The 24,791-nt window shown below is 45.6% G+C and overlaps 1 protein-coding gene across 4 annotated transcripts in view; it reads left to right on the top strand.

The window, feature by feature from the left end:
• The window catches only part of LOC134395923 (titin-like), a 229,497-nt gene that overhangs the window by 68,802 nt on the left and 135,904 nt on the right, over window positions 1-24,791 (top strand). For 3 of the 4 annotated variants that reach the window (XM_063122207.1, XM_063122216.1, XM_063122189.1), the window contains 2 exons: window positions 8,492-8,748; window positions 21,030-21,104. In XM_063122207.1, coding sequence (XP_062978277.1) covers window positions 8,511-8,748; window positions 21,030-21,104 — 313 coding nt within the window. In that variant the 5' untranslated portion in view covers window positions 8,492-8,510. Of the gene's footprint in view, window positions 1-8,484; window positions 8,749-21,029; window positions 21,105-24,791 lie in introns of all 4 variants that reach the window. The other variant, XM_063122200.1, reaches the window with a different exon arrangement.

Here is a 24,791-nt window from a genome sequence, read left to right as displayed (position 1 = left end):
TTGAAAGCTGCTGAGAGATCGAGAAGAAATAATAGGGTCACACTCCCCGTCTCTCTCCTGAAGAAGGGCGACCAAGGCTGATTCTGTCCCGAAACCAGGCCTGAACTCAGACTGGAATGGATCCAAATACCAGTTTCATCCAAGAGCGCCGGCAGTTGGGACGCCACAACTCTTTTGAGCACCTTGCTCAAGAATAGGGCATTTGTGACCAGACGATAGTTAGCATAAATCTCTGGGTCAGGGGAGAGTTTTTTCAGGAGTGGTCACAGCACTGCCTCCTTCAAGGCAGCAGGGACCACCCCATCACGCAGTGATGCATTCACCACTCCCCTGATCCATCCGGTCAGCCCCCCACTTCCCTGTTACATCCCGTCAGACCCAACACAGAAGAAAAAAAATATTCTAAGGTGCTTAAAAAAAAAACTTTATTATGCCCAACCTGTTTCAGACCTCTCATCTTATCCATTGACTGCTAAGTTTGCTTAGGAGTCTTTGATGAGGGACTTTTATTTGCTTGGACTTCCAAAAGGCTTCGTCTACTATATCCCCAGTAGACAGTGGCTCATTTTGCACATCACAATGATTCTTAGGTTGTTTAACTCAGGAATTGTCAGGGCCAAGCAGCAGTGAACATGCTGCCTCCTGCATCCGTGTTGCTTTTGCTTTCAATCGACAACTCAGGAGCGCCCCACTGCTGGCTTGCTATTGTGATGCCTGAACCTGGAAAACCTCATTTTATTGAGCTGATACTCTGTTAAACTGACAGAATTAAAAAAAATACAAATAGACATCTTTTTTCTTGTTGCCAAACAAAACGTTAGGAATTAATATGTAAAGAATGATTAATTGGGCATCTGTGACTCTTCAAACTTAGAATTGGGTTATGACAAAATAAAACACTTGGCCTTGAATACCTGTCTAGGTCTTGATCAACAAGAAGAAATCCTGGCTTTCAGGCGAACTTCGTTAAACCACTTTTATCTTCCCGTGCGTTAGTGAGCGAACAGATATAGTGGGAGGGTCCATTACATTTTCCAGGCTGCTTGAATTTATTGATAGTAAACTTCTCACCTCTAGTTATCCCTAGACCAAATGGTCTGTTTCATTGCTCGACAGCCTGGAATCTCTTGAAACTCCCCCTTCGTCTTTTGGTGGCTAGCTGTGTCTGTCAGTGCCAATATTCTTGGAAATTGCTGGATAATTAATTGGGCTGCTTAAAAGCACACTCAAGCTGACAAGGGTGCTTATCTTTGTGTGTAGGCAGGCTTACTGTCGATCAGAACAAGTACTTTTATTTGTTGGTAATAATTTTGTGCTTCAGACTTGGATCCAAGTTCCCAGAGTTTTTAAGTCTTATACTTGGATGATGGAAATAATTCTTAGAGATGACATTAGTAGTATATCAGACATACTGACATGCCTTTTTTTTTTTTTGGCTTCTTTTAAAAGTAGGCTAAAGTTACCAGATGCCATGGAAACCTCACCTGTACTGCTGCTCTCTCCCAAGGTGGACATAAATCTTTTTTTTAATTGCCTTTCTGCAAACATCTGATTTAAAGTGAAATCTAAGCTTAACACAAGCCTGTAAAAGCCCCTTACCCCAAACTGAATCCGTGACTCTTTTATTCAACACATTTATGTAAAAAGATTTTTCTTTAGAATTATAACTTGAATATTTTTAGTTTGCCCTAACCCTTACAGGCAGTTAAAATAGAGAGACATTCAGTTGAGTTTCTTCCCTTCCTTCTGGCCAAATTTAGGGATTCCTCGGCTCTGTGATCTGCTTCAGGTGAGGCCAAGGTATGATAAGGTCCAAGAGCAGGTTTACAAGGCAGTCCAAGATGTAAGTTGGCTGGATACAGGCAAAGCGCAAGAATCCAGGCAAGGTTTCTTGCTCTTTGCAGGATCACATGGCAATCCAAGGCCTAATCCAGCATGAGATCTGATACGAAACGAGTTTGATGGCTTTGTGCTAGTCTGGAGTTTGCATGCATGTGTGCATGCTCACATGTGCGTGCACACACGCGCGCACACACACACACACACCTCTCTGAGCATACATGTTTGAGCTTATTTATTTTCAGTTTTCAATTATTTATGACCCAGATAACATAATACTGTTGAGTAGGACTAGATTAACTTTTATGCTTCGGATACTGTAGAGGGGTGGTCCTGCCTAATTGGGTGCAGGGGATTGCCCTCCCTGATAAACCGCCCAGAGAGCTTCGGCTATGGGGCGGTATATAAATTTAATAAAATAAATAAATAATAAATAAGCCTGAACTCCCAGAGCCTCACCCAGGGCTAGCTGCAGGTCATTATAGGCCTTTCGGCAGTTGTCTTACTCATGAGAAAGGCCTTGCTCGTGAGGAGGACTTTACTCCTAGAGAGTCTTCCTCTGTAAGCGACCGCTCCTTCACCTGGCCACCATTCTAGCCTGGTTCTTTAGGCACCAGTGACCACAGCAGCAAGGTGGTGGCTCAGCTTCTCCCTCTGCCTCAGAAACTGAGCTCTTTGTCTATTGCGGCAGGTCTGCAGCCCTCTCCGTCAAGGGTCCAGGGTCCTCTGAAGCGGCCTATTCCATGGGTGTGTGGCTCAGAGGGCTCTAGAACTTCATCTGACAAGGAATTCCCCAGGGGAGTCATGATACACTCTCCTCTAAGCGGGGAGACAGTCTTGGCTCGGGGATATTGCCATCGCAGAGGTATCGGATGTTTCCACCCCTTGAAACCTCAGTTGGCTTCTGCTGTACAGTTGCTGCCTGGGAAGACACACAAACTCCGATTGCATGGAGCCAGGGGGGTGGTATGCAGTTGTGGATGCGCTGCTCACTATGCCAGCCATCATGTCCAAAGGTGATTACACATGTGTGTGTGTGTGTGTGTGTGTGTTTACAGACCAGTGTGTCACATCATCGAAAAGCTTGATATTTCCAGTGGCTTGCAGGAGTAATAGGATAGTTAAAGGTGGCGGTTGGTTGCTTAACAGTTGCTTAGCATTTTAGTGTGACTTGCACTGTAGGGAGCGTCACTGTCCCTGATCTGTGGATGTAGGATGCAAATAAGGTGGAGAAGGAAAGGGCGTGAGCGAGACTTCGTGAGTAGAAGCAATTCACGGTAAGTGAAGTAAGGGAGAAAGTGAGGGAGCCGCCGTTTTGCGAAAGGAATGTGGTGTTTAGTTTTGAGGAGTGGAGGCTTGAGGGAAGAGCATTCAGACATAAGCTACAAGATGAAGAGGATGAGAAGGCAAGAATGTGGGAAGGGGAAGAAAGCAGCCCAAAAGCAGTTGGGTTTGGAATATGGGAAGGGAAAACGAAAGAGACTGAGTGTAGAGACCTCAAGAGAGCTACTGACAGTTGTTCTAAAGACTTCTGCAACCTGGGTCCCTCCAGATGTGTTGGTCCGCAACCCCCATAATTCCCCATAATATGGCCATAGGTCATGCTGGCTGGAAAGTACGAGAGTTGCAGTCCAACACATCTGGAGGCCACCAGGTCGGTGACGGTTGGTTTAAAAGTGTTTCCAGCAGGAAGTGGCCTCCTTCTCATTTACTCATCCCTCCCGCCTTGAGCTCAGAAGTCCTGTTCTGCTTTGCCAGCTGCAGCTCTTCCAGAAAGAAACTCCTTGAATTATGTAAGGAGCTTCTTAACGCTCACCATTTTTCTTATGGCTCCAATGCCTGCCTCTTTGCCATCCTACTCCATAAATCAAAAGGAAACATAGATGGGAGGGTGCTGTTGCACCACGTCCTGCCTTGTTGGTCCCTGGCCGACGGCTGTCTGGCCACTGTGTGAACAGAGTGGTGGACTAGATGGACCCTGGGTCTGATCCAGCCTCAGGGCACTTCTGATGTTCTCATGTTCTTAAAGAGCGTGCTTGCTTGTCAGCTCACTTCAGTGTAACAAACTCCTTCCGTGCATCGACCCTAAAAGTGCTGAGCACTTTATATTAATGTGTGTTTTTCTCCCTCATGCAAACATGTTTTGTGGACTTTGAAAACTCTCTTGCCTTTTGATAATTCGAGGTGCTTCATATACACTGTAGAGATGCCCATAACAAGAGCCTGGGGAGAAGCTCGCTGGTGTTGCTTCACTTTCTTTCTGTTGATAAACTGTTAGGATGGCATGGAACTAGTTTGAAAAATGGAATACGCCCTTCCTCATTGGGTATATATTGAGTTGTTCTGCTTAAATAGGTAGAGTGGGTGGCAATGGGGATTATATTCAAGCTTAAGGTATCTCATTGTTTGCTCTTTCCACTATACTCTGAGCTCCTGGTATAGGGTAGGACATAAGCTTAATAAAAACCCGTCTTGCAGGTTTACAGAAAGGGGGAGCAGGTGGGGCCTCTGGTTGTTTGTGAGGTCCTGGACCCCCATGCAAGTCCTTTCTCTTCGATAAAACGGAGGATAGGCCAGTGGTGCTGCATTTGAGTCAAAAGTGTTGATATTGGCTAATGACAAGCATGGTTGTATTCCTTGGTTTTGGACTGGGCAAAGCCCTTCATCTCCTCCCAAGCCAGTTGAGGCCCTGGAAGAAACGGAAGCCAAGGTGACGTCTTTATTTCCAGTCCAATGAAGCAGACTGAAGAAGGACACAAGGCCTATCATTCCTAAATCGTTTGAGGCGTGCCCTTTGTGCTGCACTGGCATGCTCAGCCCGTCAGTTCCCTATGCCATCAGAGACTTCCGTTAAAAGATGTAGCATAATATAACGTGAATGAGCCCACATCTTAATTCTTTAGTTAGCTGTGCTGATGTGTCTTTGCAGAATAGCATTTCTTGTTTGTGGAAGTGTCAGATATGCTTCCAGCTCTGCCTTACTATTGAGCATCCAGAATTCTGTGCTAAAAATACCCATGTTGTGAAGAGACTCCCACGTCTTTTGCTGGAATAAACTCTCCAAGTTACACATTTATACTAATTTTACTTGGCACACTTTAGATTTGGTTTAATCATTTTTGGGTTGTGATGGGTTTTGACCTTCCCGATTTATCACAAATTTAGACAAGGGGGTTAGTACTCATGATACAGGCAGGGGTGTACATACCAACCCCTTACTGTTGAGAGGTCCATGCAGACTTAGATAGAGGGCTTCTTGTGCTATGAACTGCATGATACTGAGGGTTGGAATGGACATGTACAAGAGGTTCCATCCATTTGGGCCCGATGCTGCTTCTGGCTGATGCAGGGTAGGTTCTGCAGATTGTGCATCTTGATTTCCCTCTCTTGGCCCAGGGTAGGACCAGGCAATGGTTCCAGTTGTTGCTGGTTATGTGCTGCACTGCCAACAGAAGCTGCCAGATGGGTATATCCAAGGGAGGCTCAGAGGATGGCAGCAAGGCAGAGGGCCTTCTCAGTGGTGACCCCCTGATTATGGAATACTCTCTCCTGTGATGCCTGCCTGGTGCCAACATTGGTTTTCCTCTGCTCCCAGACATTTGAGAAGATATGCTAAGGTTTTAAATGAGACTTAGGGTTTGCCATTGATTGTTTGAAAGTGTTGTATTTTTGTGCATTGGCTTTATATTATGTTGTTAATATTGTATTTTTAGGGTTTTAATCTTTGTAAACTGCCCAGAGAGCTTATGCTATAGGGCATCTTAGAAACGTAATGAATTAATGAATGATATTCGAGGTCTTCTGAAACCTTGTGGGGTGTCTGTGGAATCTATAAATGTTGAGCCTTTGCAAAAGTATAAATGGTACCGTGTGTGTGTGTGTTTATATATCAGGTTTTAACCCTTTCCTTCCCTAGTCACTCAAACCATTAGGGATGGATGAATCTATCAAATTTCACATCCTCCGTGCCAATTCCTTCTCCTCTCTTTGGTTTCTAAACCGAAACTGGCCTGGTTTCATAGATGATGTTAGCCGTTGCCACGACACAGACTCTGAACAACAGGCCTGGGCGCGGACACTCCCTGCTCAAGCCAAGCCCCACCGCTTGAGGAGCCTGAGGCGAGGGACAGCCACTGCCTTTCTCCAAACTACTTGGAGAAAGGGGTTAAGTTGGAAGGATTTCAATAATAAATCAAAGCGCTGTGAATTATATGTACTGAGGTGAATTATTGTCAGAGTGGGTGTTAAATGTAAATAACTGCAGTTAATAATTGCCAAACAGACACGTGGGGTTTTTGTGGTAGTTAAAACAAACTGATTAAAATTTTATTTTAAAAGTTCACAAGCTTTGTTTCATCATAAAACAGTTTAAAAAAAAAAAACTTTTTAAAACCTCTCATCCAATCCTTTCACTCTTCTCATACACGCTTTCCTTTCTCTCACACGTTCACTCTTGAACTTTATGATCAGTATTGATTAATATACACCAACTGACTATCTGCACACCACCCTCAAAAGACACCACTCTCTACACTGAACCTCAAATTCTCCAGAACCCAAGTACTCTACATACCAAGAGCTAACGCACAATCTCCCCAGTCATTCCCTTATATATCACTCTTCCCCCTCCCAAGACATTCTAACTCCACCCACTCAGGTCAACTTACGAATTCTAGACATGCATTAGGGAGCTGACTTGTGGGGTGTAACGCCACAGTCATCCTTTTTTTTATCGCGATTGGTTTCTTCAGCATTGTCTTCAGCATTCTACATGGGAAACATCAAAAGTGGAAAATTGCCGCCAGTCCTTCCCCATTAGAGCTCCTCCCTCATGGCCACCCCTAATACCAAAGACTATTTGGGCAGATTTTCTTGCACCACCGTTGACACCACAATGCTTACATTCTCCCATCTGCATAGCTATTAAAATGTTGAACATTTGGCCCTTTCTGCCCTAAGCCTACTAGAATCATAGAATAGCAGAGTTGGAAGGGGCCTACAAGGCCATCGAGTCCAACCCCCTGCTCAATGCAGGAATCCATCCTAAAGCATCCCTGACAGGTGGTTGTCCAGCTGCCTCTTGAATGCTACTACTGCTTCTTGAAAGTGTACTCTCAGTCACAAATAGTGTCTAAAGGAAGAAGTAGGAAATGGTGAATTAGCTTCACAAATTAGTTTAAGACTTTGGTTTCATCTAAGAGGATGTAGAAATAATCTTAAATGGAATTCTGTCTATAAGTGGATTTTTTTTTTGTAGAGAGGGAGGAGAAGTTTCGGCTATTGGGCGGTATAAAAATGTAATAAATAAATAAATAAATGAATAAATAAATAAAATAAAAGTTGGGATGGGGACGTTCTTCCTGTTGCACTGGATGGAGGCCGGGTTAGTAAAGTATTGTGCTGGGGGAGGGGGGTTTACTGCAAGTGTAAATAGCACTGGCTTCCCCCCGCCCCCCCAAAAAAAGGGGCAAAGAAGAGGTTACTGACATGAGCCAAGTTCTCTAAGGTTAGTAAAGTATTGTGCTGGGGGAGGGGGGTTTACTCCAAGTGTAAATAACACTAGCTTCCCCCCGCCCCGCCCCCCAAAAAGGGCAAAGAAGAGGTTATTGACATGAGCCAAGTCCTCTAAGGTCGGAAACGTGCTCTAGGCGTGCTCTGTGGAAGGGACAAATGTGCCTTACTGTGATTGAAGGATCTACATCGCTCATTATGTAAAGAATAATCTCCATAAAAGAAGCTTCAGCAAGCGGGCGAGATGCTGTAGCAACTCCACTCCCCCTCTTCTTTGCTCTTGAAATAAACAGAACTATCACCACCTGGGATTTTTTTTCTTCCAGCTTGGGAACGGGGGATTATTTTAAAATATTTATTCCCCACCTCACCCACAATGTTTGAGGTGGCTTTCCACAAAATAAAAACAGAACAATAGTATCTCAAATGTAAAGCATAATAATGTCACTAATGGGACAAACAAGGTTTAGCTACATTTTGAGCACCCGCATACTCCATTCCTTACGATATTCTTATGTGAACACAAGCAGGAGGGTGCTCTTGAATGCTGGGCTGGATAGGCCTTCAGGGCCTTTACTCTGATCCAACATGGCTCTTCTTATTTTTTATGATTTTCTGTCTCATGGAAGAACGTAGGCCTGTTTTAGTAATCACCAGCCGTTCTGGAATGTTCTTGGCGAGTGGGCACAGTGCAGGCTTAATTTCTTCCTGGCCAGGGTGAGATTTGGCAGCATTTTATCTGCACTAGGTTTTGGTCTTAATTTAACAGACTCACTTCATGTCCTTGCCGAGGGGCAAATAGAAATCCATGCATTTCACCATTGCCCTTCTTGTGTCTAAGTGGGTTGAGTTTCGGCTTGCAAAAAGCACATCGCCTGTAGAAAAGGCTTCCTTTGGGTTACTCATGTAGATTGGATGAAGACTTGATTTGTTCATAAGTCAGCATGTTGGAGGTTATAGCAGCCAATTAGGGTGCACCATTCTTTGTTTAGGAAATAGTTGAGTTACCTTGTGATTTGAATCACCATGAATCTGACTTCATTGGCTCAGTTTATCCAGAGCTTTTTAATGAACTTCACTGTCTAATCTCTCTCTCTCTCTCTCTGTCCCCCTCGCCCTGTTCTTCTTCCTTAGTTTTTAGTTTAGAAGGGTGCTGAGCCATGGCTGACTTGGACCACAATCTCAGCTTAGCAGATGCCCTGACTGAGCCACCACCACAGATTGAGGAGGAAGTGAAACGGGATTTCATGGCCACCCTGGAAGCCGAGAAATTTGACGATGTGATTGGAGAAACTGTCGGCAAAACGGACTACATCCCTCTTCTAGACGATGATGACCCCAAGGCTGGGAACCAGGAAGCGAAAACCAAACCACACGCCGACAACGTTCAAGCGGAGCGTAAGTACCGGATCACAACGGCGAATGCCTGGAGGTGGGTGGGATTAATGCGGTGAGTTAATGAGCAGAAGAGCCCCCGGGGCCAACAGTGCTGTGGCTCCATTGCTTCCATGTCACTTTGGAAAGCTGGGCAGTAGTTAGCGAGGGCTGTAGCATTCAGTGGTGGAGACTCCTCGTTCTCTTCTCCTTGCTTACACCTTCTACTGCTCAGGAAAGCAGACATGATTGAAACCCCAAGAGTAGAGAGTGGTGGGTGAGAGATAGGCAGTGTTTCTGGTTGGTCTATGGGTGGCATTGGGGGGAGGGGGGTGCGCAGCAGCCAATAAGAAACTGGGGGCCAGTTAAAGTGGGAAGGTGCAAGGGGAGGATGGAAGCAGTCTTGCTAGGAATTGCCAGGAGTCAGGTTTATGGGTCCATGCCCAGGAGTCTTGGAACTGGGTGGGCAGTCTGTCTGTTCCATTTAGGTTGCCATGGCACTTCAGGATAACCTTGATAGTCATGGACATAATTTACAAAAAAAATCCTAGTGGGAAGGCTGAACTATGTGGCAGATCCTGGTTTCCTGGAGAAGTTACGGAATTTCAGGGTTAAGGTTGGTTAAGGTCCCCAGTTCCGTTTCTTAGAGTGAGAAGGAATCTCCTGTTATAACATTATCTTAACACATCTCATGATGCTCCTGTTATAACATTATCTTAACACATCTTACGATGGATCACAGCTTCACTGTTAGGGAAGGTAACATCATTTCTATCTTAGCAGCATGTCTTGCCTCACTCACTCCTCCCATTTCTGTTCACCAAGTTGGTATCTTCAAAGGTCTGTTTTCTCTCTCTGCACCTACGTACTGCCTAAATGCTTTGGGCATCTTCCTCTCGCTGCCTGTTGTCTAGACTGTCACTCTTTCCTGTCTGGCTTCCCCCCGCTGGTCAATTCAGGAACCTTTTGCAGAACGTTCCTTTTTCTCCTGTGGCTGAGCATATGTGCGCGCGTGAACACATATGCAGCCCAGCTCTTTTTATATCCTTAGACTGCCCCTCTGCTGTGCTTTACGTCAGGAGTGGGGAGCCTTTTCCTTACGAAAGGCCCATAGGAAAAGTCAGATGGGACCACAGCTGATGGAGTTTGCAGCATTGCAAGATCGTACCACCCTTTCTACTGTGTCTTGTTAGCATGCATGGATCCACCCTCCATCTTTCCCATGAAGTGGAAGCGATTTCCAGAGGGGTGGTCCAGAGAGCAAGTGTGGGCCTACAGTGTCCAGAGGGCCAAATGACACTGAAGCTGCACAAAATTCACCTGGGGGGGGGGCACTTGCAGACTACCAGTTCCCCACCCCAGCTGGGGAAGGAAGCCAGATTCCAGCTGGACATCAGGAAAAACTTCCTGACTGTTAGAGCAGTACGACAATGGAATCAGTGACCTAGGGAGGTTGTGGGCTCTCCCACACTAGAGGCCTTCAAGAGGCAGCTGGAGAGCCGTCTCTCAGGGATGCTTTAGGGTGGATTCCTGCATTGAGCAGGGGGTTGGACTCAATGGCCTTGTAGGCCCCTTCCAACTCTGCTATTCTATGACTCTATGCTTCTATGATCAGTATTCACCTTTCGGCTTGCCGCCCCTTATTGCTTTGCTCTGCTCTGCTCCGCTCCACACAGGTTTATTGACTTTTAACAAAACCCATACCAAAGATTCATACGTTCTTGCCCCACTTCTTATTGTCTTTCCCCATTCCTAATTTAACGACTATGCAAGTAAATAACAATTCCTGTCCCCTGCCTTCTGTTTCCGATGTCTGGCACACAGTTTTCCCATTTCTGTTATGCAACAACGCTTGCGGCTCTGTTCTGGAGAACCCTTATTTATATAACCTTTCTCTAAAAGTAAACTTACATCTTGTGTCAGGATGTATAACTTGTCTCTTCTGGTGAGCCTAACTTTTATCCCTCCTGAAAACCCACAAATTGCCTAGCCTATGGTGAGCGTGGCTAACATTCGCTTCCAAAACGAAAACAGATTGAGCCTTTGGGGAAGGGGAGCCGTGGGGATCTGTGAGGGGGACCAAACTCTGCAGGCTCCTTATCAAAGCTCTTGCTCCGATCTCTCTGAAGGCGTTCCAGTGCACAAGTTGAGATGATGTTTGCGCCCGCTCTTTGCTGGTGTCTGACAGATTTGAATATTATTATTAGCTTTCCCCCCCCCCCTCAAATTTGCAAGTTTATAGCTTGAGACACATCTGGGGTGCAGAGGAGAAGGCGAAGCAAAGGGTCACCGAGAAGCTAAGCGGTAGTTGAAAGGTTACGAAAGCTTTTGAATTACTTGGGAACTTGCATTACGCAAAACACATATTCAGAACTGGAAAATCAGGACACCGTTCTTTCTTGCCTGTCCATTTGGGTCTCCGTCCCTGCTGTTTTTGCAGATGTAGGAGTCAAGTGTGGCACCTAATGATAGCTTTTTATACAGTGCTTAAGAGCTCTTCAAATACATTTATATACAATCCTTACAAGAAACCTCAATAGTTGCTGTGCCACAATTGCCCTTGGCTATAATGCTGGTTCTTTGGCTACATCATCATCATCATCATTATTATTATTTGTATCCCGCCTTTTGCTCAATACTGGGCCTCAAGGCGGCCTTACAAAGTTTAAAACATACATTGAAAAGGAAAAAAGGAAAAAAACGTTTAAAATACACAACAAAATTGTAAGTCAATTAACATAGATGGAGGGACAGATTATTCTCCAAAGGCCTGCTGGAACAAACAAGTTTTAGCCTGCTTCCGAAAGCCCATCAAGGAGGGAGCCAGCCTAGCTTCCCCGGGAAGAGAGTTCCTGAGCACTGGAGCAGCCACCAAGAAGGCCCTCCCCCATGTTCCCACCAAGCACGCCTGTGAAGAAGGTGGGACTGAAAGAAGGGCCTCTCCAGAAGATCTCAAAGCACGGGCAGGCTCATAAGGGAGGATACAGTCTTTCAGATAACCTGGACCCGAGCCATATAGGGCTTTATAGGTCATAACCAGCACTTTGAATTGTGCCCGGAAACAGACTGGAAGCCAGTGGAGCTGTTTTAACAAGGGAGTTGTCTGCTCCCTGTAACCAACCCCGGTCAACAATCTGGCTGCAGCTCTTTGAACCAGCTGAAGTTTCCGAACACTTTATGCTGGGAAGTGGGAGGGAATCACTGTGGTGTAGCGGCTAAAGTGTTGGACTGGGAGTCAGGAGATTCAGGTTCTAGTCCCCACTCGGCCATGGAAACCCACTGGGTGACTTTGGGCCAGTCATGGACTCAGCCCAACCTATCTAACAGGGTTGTTGTGAGGATAAAATGTAGAAGAGAGTGAGGATTATGTACACACCGCCTTGGGTTCCTTGGAGGAAAAAAGGAGGATATAAATGCAAAAATAAATAAATAAATAAATAAATAAATAAATATCTGATGGAGAACAATGGGGAATATGCATTAGAGAATTCTTTACATGAGTGAACTGAATTCATATACGTTAACCCACTGAGTAGCTGAGCCCAGTCAGTGCATTCCAGATGTGTCTAGGCCCTGGGGTTTCTCTTACCGAGGGAACCCCTTCCTCCAATCTCTGATGAGAGGTCAGAGATAAAGAAAGGGGGGTCTCTTTCTAGTAGCAAGGAAACCCCCAGGCAGTGCTGTTGCCAAGGCAGACAGGAGTGGTGAATGGTGGCCACCAGAAATGGCTTGGCTTAGGCTGCATGGAGTCTACAGGCCCCACTTTGTGCTCTTGATCTAGAGCTTGCTGTACTAATATACAACAGAGGTATAAAATGGGCTATTTTGCATTGGTTCCACTTGCTTGGGAAACTAAATTTGATACTCTTGGGGGGTTCAAGGGCTTTACTTTGCCTTTGGGTCATAGCTTGCTACATTCCTCTGGATTGTTTTGCTTCTTGATATTAGTTGATATTTTCTCAAATGAAGATGTGGTTGATCTGCAGAGACGTTCAGGGTGGTGGATCCTGGAATAGGACTAGGGTGATTTTCTTCCAGGCCTGTTGGCTAGAAATATGACTTGTGTGTGTTTCTCTTTCTTAATAATTGTTTTTTCCTCTTTCTTGGGGCAAAATGAGATCAGCTTCTGAGAAGAAAAATACTTCCATGGGTGTAACTATTTGGCTATGTTTTGTTGCCTCTGGACCTATGTTTCACCAGACTAATGGATGGATGGATCTGTGTGAAAATACCTACTTTATGGGCTTTAAATCTGTTGAGATACAGTTTTGTTTGGCAATAACAAGTCTTTTAGGTGAGAAGGGGCTGTAGCCCACTTATGCCACAGGGCTAGGACTTTCCTGGCGTGTCAGATTCTCTGGAAACAAAGCCCTATGAAGAGAGACTGAAAGAACTGGGCATGTTTAGCCTGGAGAAGAGAAGATGGAGGGGAGACATGATAGCATTGGATTCCTGCATTGAGCAGGGGGTTGGTCTCGATGGCCTTGTAGGCCCCTTCCAACTCTGCTATTCTGTGATTCTGTTGGGGGTCCCCAACCCTTTTGGGTTGGTCGGCAGATTTGGAAGTTTGAGAATGCTGTGGTTCCTCTCACAAAATGGCTGCTATGGGGGTGGGGCTTGCCCACTCACAAAACCACGTCGGAGCCCCCCCAGCGCTTTATTCCTGAGAAGGGTTGTCATCATTCCTATTGTACTGATGGTAGTACAGTAGGTCATAATTCCGATGGTGATGATACTGATTTCCAGGCCCCATTTTGCAGTTGCTAGCTTTCCCTGGTATTAACCTCGCAAGATAGGCTGCTCTTCCCATTTTTATAGATAGAGGAGCTGTGGGTGACTGAGTGACTTGGCCAAGACCAGGCAGTGAGTCTCTGGAAGAGGTAATGCCACTGCTGTTGCCTGGGAAGACAGAGCTGGGGCTGGACCTTGGAACGTGGTAGAGGAACAGTGTGGAAGAATGTGACAGAGTGAGCCCGATGCGCAGGGCCATCCCTGGCAACTTTAGTTGAAGGATCTCTGGTAATAGGGCTGAGAAAGAAGCATTGAGAAGGATGGGATTTGCAGCCCAAAACATCTGGGGAGCAGCAGGCCCCAGAAGGCTACACCTACACTTCTCCAGCCCTTCCTGTGGACTGCAGCAGCATTGTGATTGTGCTCTTTTATTCTCTTGCGTAGGGTTTGGAGCCACAAAGAACATAGGAACGTAGGAAGCGGTCTTCTATTGAGTCACACACCCTTGGTCCATCTAGCCCAGTATTGTCAACACTGACTGGCAGCCGTGGCTCGCCGGGGTTTCAGGCAGGATTCTTTCCTCATCCTACGTGGAGAAGCCGGGGATCAAACCTCGGGCCTTCTGTATGCAAAGTATGTGCTCTGTCACACTGAGCTGTCGGAACCACTCTTCTGGGGCAGCCAGTTATGGGCAAGAAGTTGACACAGAGCCAGCCAGCCCACACGTGTGCACTCGTGCCGGCAGCTTTCCTGCAGACAGTCCACATGGGGCTGTAAATATCCCCTTATGATCCATCTCTTCCATCTCTGCTGGAGAGAGAGGGGGGTTGTGGCTGACTAAAATCCCTCAGCCAGATTAGGCAGGCTTAGCGAACGGTCAGATGGAGTCCCGCCTGGACCTGTGTGAACCTTGTGGATATGGAAGGGTAAGGCTTGAAGGAGGGCTGTCGAATAAAACAGAAGTCAGCCAGGAATGGGTCTTAAACGAGCTTTTTGAGCTTCCATGCTTCTGTTTCCTCCCCCACACCCCTCCATCAACACTTTATTTGGACTGCATTTCCCCCCACAAGGATCATAACCACCAGAAGCTGGTTTTCCCAAGTGGCTGAACGTCATAATTTTACAGGTTGTGGCTAGCCCTCTTATTCCATCCTTTACGTCATGCCGCGGGATTGCTTTGGGAGCAGGCAAAGCCTTCCGTCGTCTCTTACCCTTCCAGCAACTGCTCGCTCTGCGTGTCTGTTTTAACCCCAGAACGTTTGCTCTGGTTCGTACTGTCACAGACGTTGGAAGGCCAACGAGGGGTTAGCGCGCCGAAGACGACTGTTTTGAACTCTGCACTGACTAGATAAAAGTAAGGCATTTTGGCATTTATTACTTAGAGATATCCAACTGACTTCATTAAAAGATAAACTGTGCATGAAGAGAGAGGGAATCTGCTCAGAAGAAGTTTCAGACCGTAGCATTTCCCCCCCCCCCCCCTTTCCAAACCCAGCTGGAGTTGAACGCAGGAAGTTTATCCTTTTCCCCAGTTTGCTTTGTTAGGGTCTGGTTTTATGTAAACTCCAGTATTACAAATTTATAAGCTCACTTGCTTTGGATAATTAAAGCACTGTAATGCCCACCAGAGGGTGCTGGCAGTATTCTCTTGGCGAATCTAAATTGCAGTATATCCATGCAAGACGTGTCCACACCCCAGTAGCAAAACAAACGCAGCATAAATGACTGGAAGAATGAGAGCAAATGCCTAAAATTGCATTCTCTCTCTCTCTCCGTTCTCTTCTCCCTACCCCGATGGGTACTATGAATGTTTGTGCAACGAACATTTGGTTTTCCTACCAATGTTAGGGTTGACAGTTTGATTGCAAGACACAACCTAATAGTTGAGAAGAATGTTGATGTGCGTATTCAAAGTGCTCAAGCCTCATTTTCATGTCTCAACGTAGGATTTGGAAAACGATCTTACACTTAAGTTGCATTAATGCAGGAGGCTGAAATCACTGAAGCATTCATATGATACGAAATTGATGGTCTTCTTTGAAGGGAGAGAGTAGGCCCCCCTGAGAGCTGGCACTCCAGGGTCCATCTTTGCAACAGGCATCTCAGGAATCCAGTTGAGGGTGTTGAGTCCGTTTGGTATGCCACAAAACATTGGCCACTGCTGTTTTTCCTTTAGAGGCTCAGCTGCCAAATATAAACTGCAGGTAATGCTATTAAAAGCCAGGTGATGGTAAATTAGGTATTATTATTCTTGTTCTAAAGAAAGGCATTGATATCACTTTGAGAATAATTTTTCAGTCTTTATCAGTCAGTTTGCTGCGTCTAGTACATTTTTCTCTCTACCAACAAGGAAATACACTGTACGGTTTCTCTGCGTCTTTTGCGTATGACAAATAGTAAATATAACACTTGATTTAAATTCTTTGAGAGGCTGATTTGAGTGAAAACCGCTTGCAGTTTTTATTACATTTTAACCCTATTGACTTAAGGAGGTAATATGAGTCCTGCTGAATCAGCCCTACTGGAACCACTTAGAATCATAGAATCATAGAAAAGCAGAGTTGGAAGGGGCCTACAAGGCCATCGAGTCCAACCCCCTGCTCAAGGCAGGAATCCACCCTAAAGCATCCCTGACAGATGGTTGTCCAGCTGCCTCTTGAATGTCTCTAGTGTGGGAGAGCCCACCACCTCCCTAGGTAACTGATTCCATTGTCATACTGCTCTAACAGTCAGGAAGTTTTTCCTGATGTCCAGCTGGAATCTGGCTTCCTTTAACTTGAGCCCGTTATCCCGTGTCCTGCACTCTGGGAGGATCGAGAAGAGATCCTGGCCCTCCTCTGTGTGACAACCTTTAAAGTATTTGAAGAGTGCTATCATGTCTCCCCTCAATCTTGAGTCCAAGGATGGCTAAACAGGACACCTCTGGGTACTCACAGGCAGGACACAAAGCTGGCTACCCACCCCTTTTTGTCCCCCCCCCTTTCCTGAGCATCCACTATTCAAAGATCCTGCCTCTGAAGTAGGTGGCACGCAGGTCGTAACTGACCCGTTAAGGGCACAATCCTGTGCACGTTTAGACAGAAAAAAGTCCTACAACTCCCAGCGTCCTCCAGCCGACATGGCTTACCTTAAGCCTCATTATGTAGTTTATGACCCTTCTCACTGCAATTTCTTCTTTAACTCTTCTCTGCTCTATTGAACGCCAGGGCCCCAATCATGGCTGCTTTTGTGGTAGTGAGATATTGAACGCATCCTGCGCATTTGCTTGCTGCTTTAATATTTTGAGGATATGGGATCGGCTTCAGGTATAGCAGGTTGGCAGAGAAGAGGTGTATAAGAAGATAAGTGTGAAAGCCTAGGCACCACCACCCCCCAGCCCCAGCCCCAGCCCAGGCAGCTGCTGAAAGGCCTATTCTGACAGTTCTCTGGCTTCTGAATCCCTCGTGCCAAGTCTTTCCTCTACAACCATGAAAGTTAAAAATGTTATTGAAAATGTTATTGGGTGGGATAGCTAATACCCTGGAAGACAGAAACAAACTTCAAAGTGATCTTGATAGGCTGGAGTGCTGGGCTGAAAACAACAGAATGAAATTTAAAAGGGATAAATGCCAAGTTCTATATTTAGGAAATAGAAACCAAATGCACAGTTACAAGATGGGGGATACTTGGCTCAGCAATACTACAAACGAGAAGGATCTTGGAATTGTTGTAGATCGCAAGCTGAATATGAGCCAACAGTGCGATATGGCTGCAAGAAAGGCAAATGTTATTTTGGGCTGCATTAATAGAAGTATAGCTTCCAAATCACGTGAGGTCCTGGTTCCTCTCTATTCGGCCCTGGTTAGGCCTCATCTAGAGCATTGTGTCCAGTTCTGGGCTCCACAATTCAAGAAGGACGCAGACAAGCTGGAGCGGGTTCAGAGGAGGGCAACCAGGATGATCAGGGGTCTGGAAACAAAGTCCTATGAAGAGAGACTGAAAGAACTGGGCATGTTTAGCCTGGAGAAGAGAAGATGGAGGGGAGACATGATAGCACTCCTCAAATACTTGAAAGGTTGTCACACAGAGGAGGGCCAGGATCTCTTCTCGATCCTCCCAGAGTGCAGGACACGGAATAACGGGCTCAAGTTAAAGGCAGCCAGATTCCAGCTGGACATCAGGAAAAACTTCCTGACTGTTAGAGCAGTACAACAATGGAACTAGTTGCCTGGTGAGGTTGTGGGCTCTCCCACACTAGAGGCCTTCAAGAGGCAGCTGGACAACCCTCTGTCAGGGATGCTTTAGGGTGGATTCCTGCACTGAGCAGGGGGTTGGACTCGATGGCCTTGTAGGCCCCGTCCAACTCTGCTATTCTATGATTCTATGATTCTATGATTAAAGTGGAGCATTTTGGGATTACAAATTCTGTGCCAGATTGCGGGGTTGCGAATGTGCTAAATATTCAAAGCCCCTGTCTGTGGCCACATGTCTATCAGCGTGAGCGCGTCTTGAAAGAATTGCTGAAGTTCAAGCCGCCTCGGCAGCTGAGATGCCTGCTCTCAACACTCCCACCTGCCAGCTGGCAAGCATCCGGAGGTGAAGGTAGAAAACTTTGCACATCTGCAGAAGGATCCTCTTTCTCTGTTCACTTCAAACCAAACTGATTTATTAATCGGAGTTATAAAGATCTTAAATCCAACGAGTGTTGAGCACAGGGCTCCTCATCAGGAGACGAGGAAAACCAAACAGGCCCCTGGCTGCTGACCCACATTATTGATGGTGAGTTTTCTTTGTCCTCTGGTGAAGAGTCCTGTGCTTGACATATATTGGGATTGAGATTTTTATTTTGGGGATTAATACTTGGGTACCCTGCGCCCAGCTGGATTTTTTTCTTGGTTCTTCTCTTGCTCAGCTCATTTCTAGTGTAATGTGCTACAGCTGATCCCTCGTGTTGAACATGGGGCTGACTTGTTTTGAAGGCCTCGCCAGTGGCTCTTAGGCCATAGGGGTAAGGGATGAAGCCTCATTTTCAAGAAGGGTTTCCTGAGAGAGCTGCCTGCCTGTACGCAGCGTTCCCGAATCCTGCTGCTTCTTTGGGCCTTTCCTTTTGCAACGGCCATAGACGGGACACGGGACTTGGCTGGACCATCTGTCGGACCCACCCCACCCCATGCACCCAAGTTCGCCACGTTTCCACGTGTGAAATCATGTGGCTGCACGTATCTGAGACATTGGGGGAAGCGATTAGGCTTAATATATTGGCCCCACCTTGCTCAGGATTATCTGTTTTAGGGCATGCTGTTTTAAGGGTTGTTTATATAAAAACAATCCTTTGATCCTTTAGCCAGATGTAAGTAGTATCTAATCATTAGGACCAGGATTACGGATTTTGGGCATCTTGGTTTGTTTTACATTCTTTAATAGATTTCTAAAGAGGTTATTTGAATAGTTTGGGAGGAGGTGGGGGGGAGGTGGAAGCTAAGAAGCTCAAGCATTAGAAAAGGGAAAAAGTACTACAGGGAAGTTGTATGCCAGCATTCCAAATTGCAGAAATAGAAATCGGAACTCTGCTGATGTGTTAGAACGTTGCGGGTGGCAAGAGTTGAAGGCATCTGTGCTGGGGCACATCTGGCACAGACTGCAGTGATGTCCTAGCTGAATTCCATTTATCCAGAGCATCTGTTTTGAGAGTTGAACCTTTTTCTGCGGGGAGCCTTGATACTCTCTACTAGCTTGAGGGGAAATCTAGCAGAGGGAAGGGAAGACTTGTGTCTATGGGAGATGGAGCTGAGAAACCTCCTTAGGTCTGTTCTTTATTTAGCCCTTGTCTATATAGCAAATTGCTGCTTTTTGAAGAAAGTAGGGTCTTTTGATGGCGCTTTCTCAGCTTGGCTTGCAGATAAACTGTTTTGATTTATGCATCCTTGTTCCCAGATGCTGATGTGCAGGAAGGACCCTTCTCAGCTTTTGGAATAGGTAGATTAAATCTTTTGCAGAGCCCATTTTAAAAGTGTGTGTGGAATAGTTTAATCTGTGAATCTAGCTGTTTTAAACTCTTTATATGGTAGCACAGCACTGTTATGTGGTTCCACTTGTGAGCTCATTATGCCACCTTGAATATTCAACTGCTTTATGGACCTGGAATAGCAGCTTTGTAGAAGTGTTACAGTGGCTAGGGGCTAACAGGATGTGGCCCACATATTTTGGAAACACCTGGAAACACTAGAGCTGTCTGCCGCTATCCAAAACGGCAGCCCCTTTACAAATTGGCCATGTGGAGGCATCTTGATAGCAAGCTGAATTAAGTCCACCTCCCAACGATGCTTACCAGAGGAAGATTCAACAAGTCTCTCTGCTTGGTCAGGGGCTGCTTTTGGGGCGGGGGCAGAGGCAGAGTTCGATGGTGGCTCTAGATTTTCTTTGAGGGCAAACTCCAGAAGGTGATGCTGCAGCCTGTGGTACCCAAAGTCCTACAGTGTTATATCTTGTCTTCCATGCTTATTTGACATCCACATATAACCTCTGGGTGAGGTCATTTGGTGATTTGGGCTTCCATCAGTTAATCCTAAACAGTCAGTGTAAGTTCTGAACCAGAGTTTTTGGAGCCATTTTGGAATAGATAAGGGTTAACGAGCTAAAATTTAATTAACACAAGAGAGAAGTGCTCTTGTTTGGGGGTTCTGATGAATTTGGAAGAGATGTTGAACGTGTTTCATATGAGGTTACCCTCCCTCTGAAGCAACAGGTTTGCAATTTGGGGAAGAACTCTTGATGTGTTATTGTTTTTGGAAGTGCAGTGGTGTAAAGTACCCTTTCAATAATTCTTTCTGGCTCACCAAATCTGCCTCTTCATGGAGAAGTCACACCCAGGGTGTGGTCATGATCATGGTGTCCAGATTATTTCATTACTTCCCCAGGGAGTTGCATCTGGTCCATTGTCTGCCTCGATGTATGTGCTGAAGACAGTTTTATTTCAGTGGGGTTTTATAATTCATTCTCTCTCTCTCTCTCTGCTTCTTTTACTGCTTCGACTGTTCTGTATAGGGTTGTTTTTTTTAAAAAAAATTGTATGCCACCTTTAGCTTGCTTAGAAAGGCAGGGTGTTAATTTTAGTTCTCTCAAGCCTTTAGTGGCAAGTAATCTGGACCTATTGATTTTAACTGCTGCTGTTCTGGATCTTCTAGGTTTTTAGCTCCTTTTTATATGTGTATTTGTATTGTTTAAGTTGATTGCAAGCTGCATTGAAGGTCAATTGTAGCACAAAGTGGAATAGACTTTCTAAAATGGTTACATGCATCCTGCACCTTGTTCTCCCCTCCCCTGTAAATCCTTTTCCTGGGCAGCAGGTACCAATGCATGTCCTCTTGTCTGTGTGAGCACCTTGTCTTGCTGGCCACTGTAAATGATGGTTGCCTACCAAACCTAGTCAAAATCTCTGGACAGAGACCACTTCTACAGGGAACTCCCAGAACAGGCGGAGGAAGGAAGTTTGGCTTTGCAGCCTGCGTGTTGCAGAGTAAACAAAGTTTCTGAAAAGAGGTCAAAATGAGGCTGGCTGTTTCCCATCAATTGGTAAGAGTGTGTTTGTCTTCTAGGTACGTCGGCGACGGCGATTGGACCAGCAGCTGTCGTTGAGAATGGCGATCACGGGATAGAAGGCAGCAGGAAGGGTACGTGTTCAGTGGCTCCTATTCGTATGCCCTATTCATATGCCCCTTACTGGCGTAAGAGACACTTCCCTGTGGTGTGATCCCGTGCTGCTGGTGCTGCTGTGTGTGTTCGCATATATATGTATGAGAGAGGGCAAATATTGGACCAATGTATGTTTCTTTCTTCTAGGCCATACCCAGATGTGTAAGAATAGCATTTTTAGCTATGGTATTCTAAGAATTCTTTGCTGGATATATAGCCTTTCCTGATAGATCGGTACTTTATTTGGCAAAATCTTGTCCTGCCTTCTTCTGTTGCCAGCATCTTCCATTTTGTGAAGGACTTTTTTGACTTTTGTAGCCCCATCGTCTAGGAAGCCTCCCCGCTCCCCTAGCTCCCTCAAAGGGGAGGGGGGCATTTTTTAGTTTCAGAACTATCATAAATCAGAAAATGTAAGCATTAAGGCATTTGTAGGAGACTTCTTGTGGACCTGGCTGCGTGTCGATCTCTCAGAGACTGTGATATTTGAGTAATATTGCTTTAAAACGGCCATCTAATGGTCCATTCAGAAGGATTATTTAAGTGTAATTAACACTAAATATTATGTCATGTTCCCCTTCCCCGTATCCAGGAGAATGTTTCTACACCTGAGCAGATTTATTTATTTATTTATTACATTTATATACCGCCCCATAGTCGAAGCTCTCTGGGTGGTTTACAAGTATGCAGCAAGGAACTTTAGTGGAAATTGCTAATGCTGCTTACCTTTGTGTGATGATGACAGAGACCTCCCTCTGCTTTGGATCTAGAACACAGGTGGGATGGCCTCAGTCTTGCTTGGTCTACTGCCCCTGCCCTAGAATCACTGTGTTACATTCATAAAGCCAGTGTTCACTTAAAAGGCTAGGTATAATTAATTTGTCTAATTATTTTTAAATGATATTTATTCTAATATTTATATGCCACCTTTCAGTGGAAAGCCCTCCCAAAGAGGCTAGAATAAGACAATTTTCTATCTCGGTGTGTGTATGCATGCACTCATGCACCCATACAACCTACATCTCTCTCTCTCTCTCTCTCTCTCTCTCTCTCTCTCTCTCTCTCTCTCTCTCTCTCTCTGCGCACACACACACACACACACGAACTGCAGAACTAAAAAGAGTAGTTTAAGATAATAGGAAGCCCAGCTGATTTTCTGTGTGCACACTGGCTCAAGAACACACATTCCTTGCTGGTTCTGCCCATGGTCCGCCTAATTCTACTTTCTTTGCAAGTATCCCAGCAAACACCAGATCACTGTTCCCCAACCTGGTGCCCTCTAGATATGCTGGACTAAACTCACCAGCAGCCAAGTCTCCATCACCAGCAGCCAATCATTGTGAAAATTCAAATTGGACGTCAGTTGCTCATTGCAGCCCCTCTGGGTTTCTTCAGCTTTCCCAATTTTTCATATGATCAGCTGTTGCATTCCATTATAAGACTGGTTAGTGGGATGATCCCAAAGCCAGGCAGGAGTCAAAGTATGCATTTGCACCAAAGCAAGAGGGGAAGTCTAGTTCAAGAAGCAGGAAAGCTCTGCAGGCAGAATGCGGCCACCACTATCAGTCTAGCATAATCCAGACTTGAGTGCAATGAACCTCTTCATGACAGCACAACCTTCTTCCTTCACCATTAAACGATTTCCTAGAATCATAGAATAGCAGAGTTGGAAGGGGCCTACAAGGCCATCGAGTCCAACCCCCTGCTCAATGCAGGGATCCACCTTAAAGCATACCTGACAGATGGTTGTCTAGCTGCTTCTTGAAGGCCTCTAGTGTGGGAGAGCCCAAGACCTCCCTAGGTCATTGGTTCCATTGTTGTACTGCTCTAACAGTCAGGGAATCTGGCTTCCTTTACCTTGAGCCCATTATTCCATGTCCTACACTCTGGGATGATCGAGAAGAGATCCTGGCCTTCCTCTGTGTGACAACCTTTCAAGTATTTGAAGAGTGCTAAGTACAAATGCTAAACAGCACACAACTGCACAAAAACTGATTACGGCCAAGGCAGTGGGGTAAAAGGACTTAATATAATGTGTGAGTACCAAAGAAATTATAACAGGATAGAGACATATAACTTCATATAAAATTGTATTATATACATGACAGAGTAAAGTACAAAAACAAGTTCATGTATTTGGCATTGAAATGTTGAGTGAGATATGACTTTAACAGGACTCCGGATTTTACACCTGTTTTGCCGCAGCTTCCTCAGAACCTCACTATAATTACTGCAAAACATAACAGTAGAAATGAAAATAAATCCCCACATTGAGGTTACACATGTGGAATTTAAGGATAAGATAAGGGTAATATGAATTCCAGCTAAACATGAACCTGTTCTTGTACTTTACACTGTCGTATGCATACTAATGTTATAAGTAAATGACATTACATGTCTCTATGCTGTTATAATTTCTTTGGTGCTCACACATTAAATCAAGTCCTTTTACCCCACTGTCTTGGCTGTAATCGGTTTTCGTGCAGTTGTGGTGTGCTGTTTAGCATTTGTGCTTGCTGCACAAAGTGCCACATGGTGACTTGCAGCGTTGTGCTTGTAGAAGGGCCCGTGCAAAGCGCTGGACTCTTTTCTCGCCTTGCATTGCAGGTCTTAAGAGTCAGGCAGCAAGAGCGTCAGCCAAGGATCAGGTGAGGCGGCTGCAGAACTTCTAGGGCAGCAAACTGCAGAGAAAGGTGGACAATGGGCAGATGCTTAAGAGGAAAATAAGGCCTGCAAGTGAGACCTAGTTGATGGGGGTTAGTTTAAAACAGAACAAACCATTGGACGGACTCCTGAAAGACGTCTATTGGAATGTATTTGAGCGATGCAAATATCCTCACATGCTGCTACTGCCTACTTGGTTCACGGAGGCTGCCGTGCTGCAGCCTGGGGAGATTGGTGTGGGTTTTTGTATATTCGCAATTTCTTGGCGGGTTATATGAATCATTCTCTCCAAATCTGAGGGGGGCGTTTATGGAGGGAAAAGCCCACAAAGTTGGGGGATGGCTGAAAGGAAAATGTTTTTAAAAAGAGAAAAGAAAAAAAGAAAAAAGACAAATATCAATAGCATCTCTAAGGTCTGTTGGTGATGGGCGCTAAGAGTTAGTCTGGGCTAAGAGTTCAGAGGTTTGGGTTAGTCTGGGCTAAGAGTTCAGAGGTTTGGGTTAGTCTGGGCTAAGAGTTCAGAGGAGGGCATTAACATTGTACCTCTTTCTGGAGTTGTGTTTGTTGTCCGTGATTGTTAGTCTGTAGTGGACAGGAGCGGAGGAAGGTGTTTCCAGGCATCCTTACAAATGGGATGGATTCGGGGCTGCAACTTACGAAAAGGGTGTCAGTGAGCAGCATGTTTTTTCTAGCAACATACATTCCTGTCTTCTGCACTGGGAGGTTTATGGAGAAAGGAAATAAGCAAAGCCATCTGAAACCAGTGACCCCCCCATGTGTCCCCTTCAGCCCCCTCTGGCACCCAGCACCATAAATTACAGTAGAGGAGGTACAGGGCTCATAACGGCGGGCTTGCCTTGAATGGTGGGGGGAGTATGGAGTTCATGCCCAATGGAAGACGTCTCAAAACCTGGATGAGTGAGCATCTCTCAGCCGCCTTCGTGACAGACTGCTCCTCATAAGGGAGTGGTGGGTGGGGGAGGCATCGCTCAGTGGTGAAGCAC

This window comes from Elgaria multicarinata, chromosome 1 (genome assembly GCF_023053635.1).
Source record: "Elgaria multicarinata webbii isolate HBS135686 ecotype San Diego chromosome 1, rElgMul1.1.pri, whole genome shotgun sequence".
In the NCBI taxonomy this organism is placed as follows: domain Eukaryota; kingdom Metazoa; phylum Chordata; class Lepidosauria; order Squamata; family Anguidae; genus Elgaria; species Elgaria multicarinata.
This window is presented reverse-complemented; position numbering and strand designations above follow the sequence as displayed.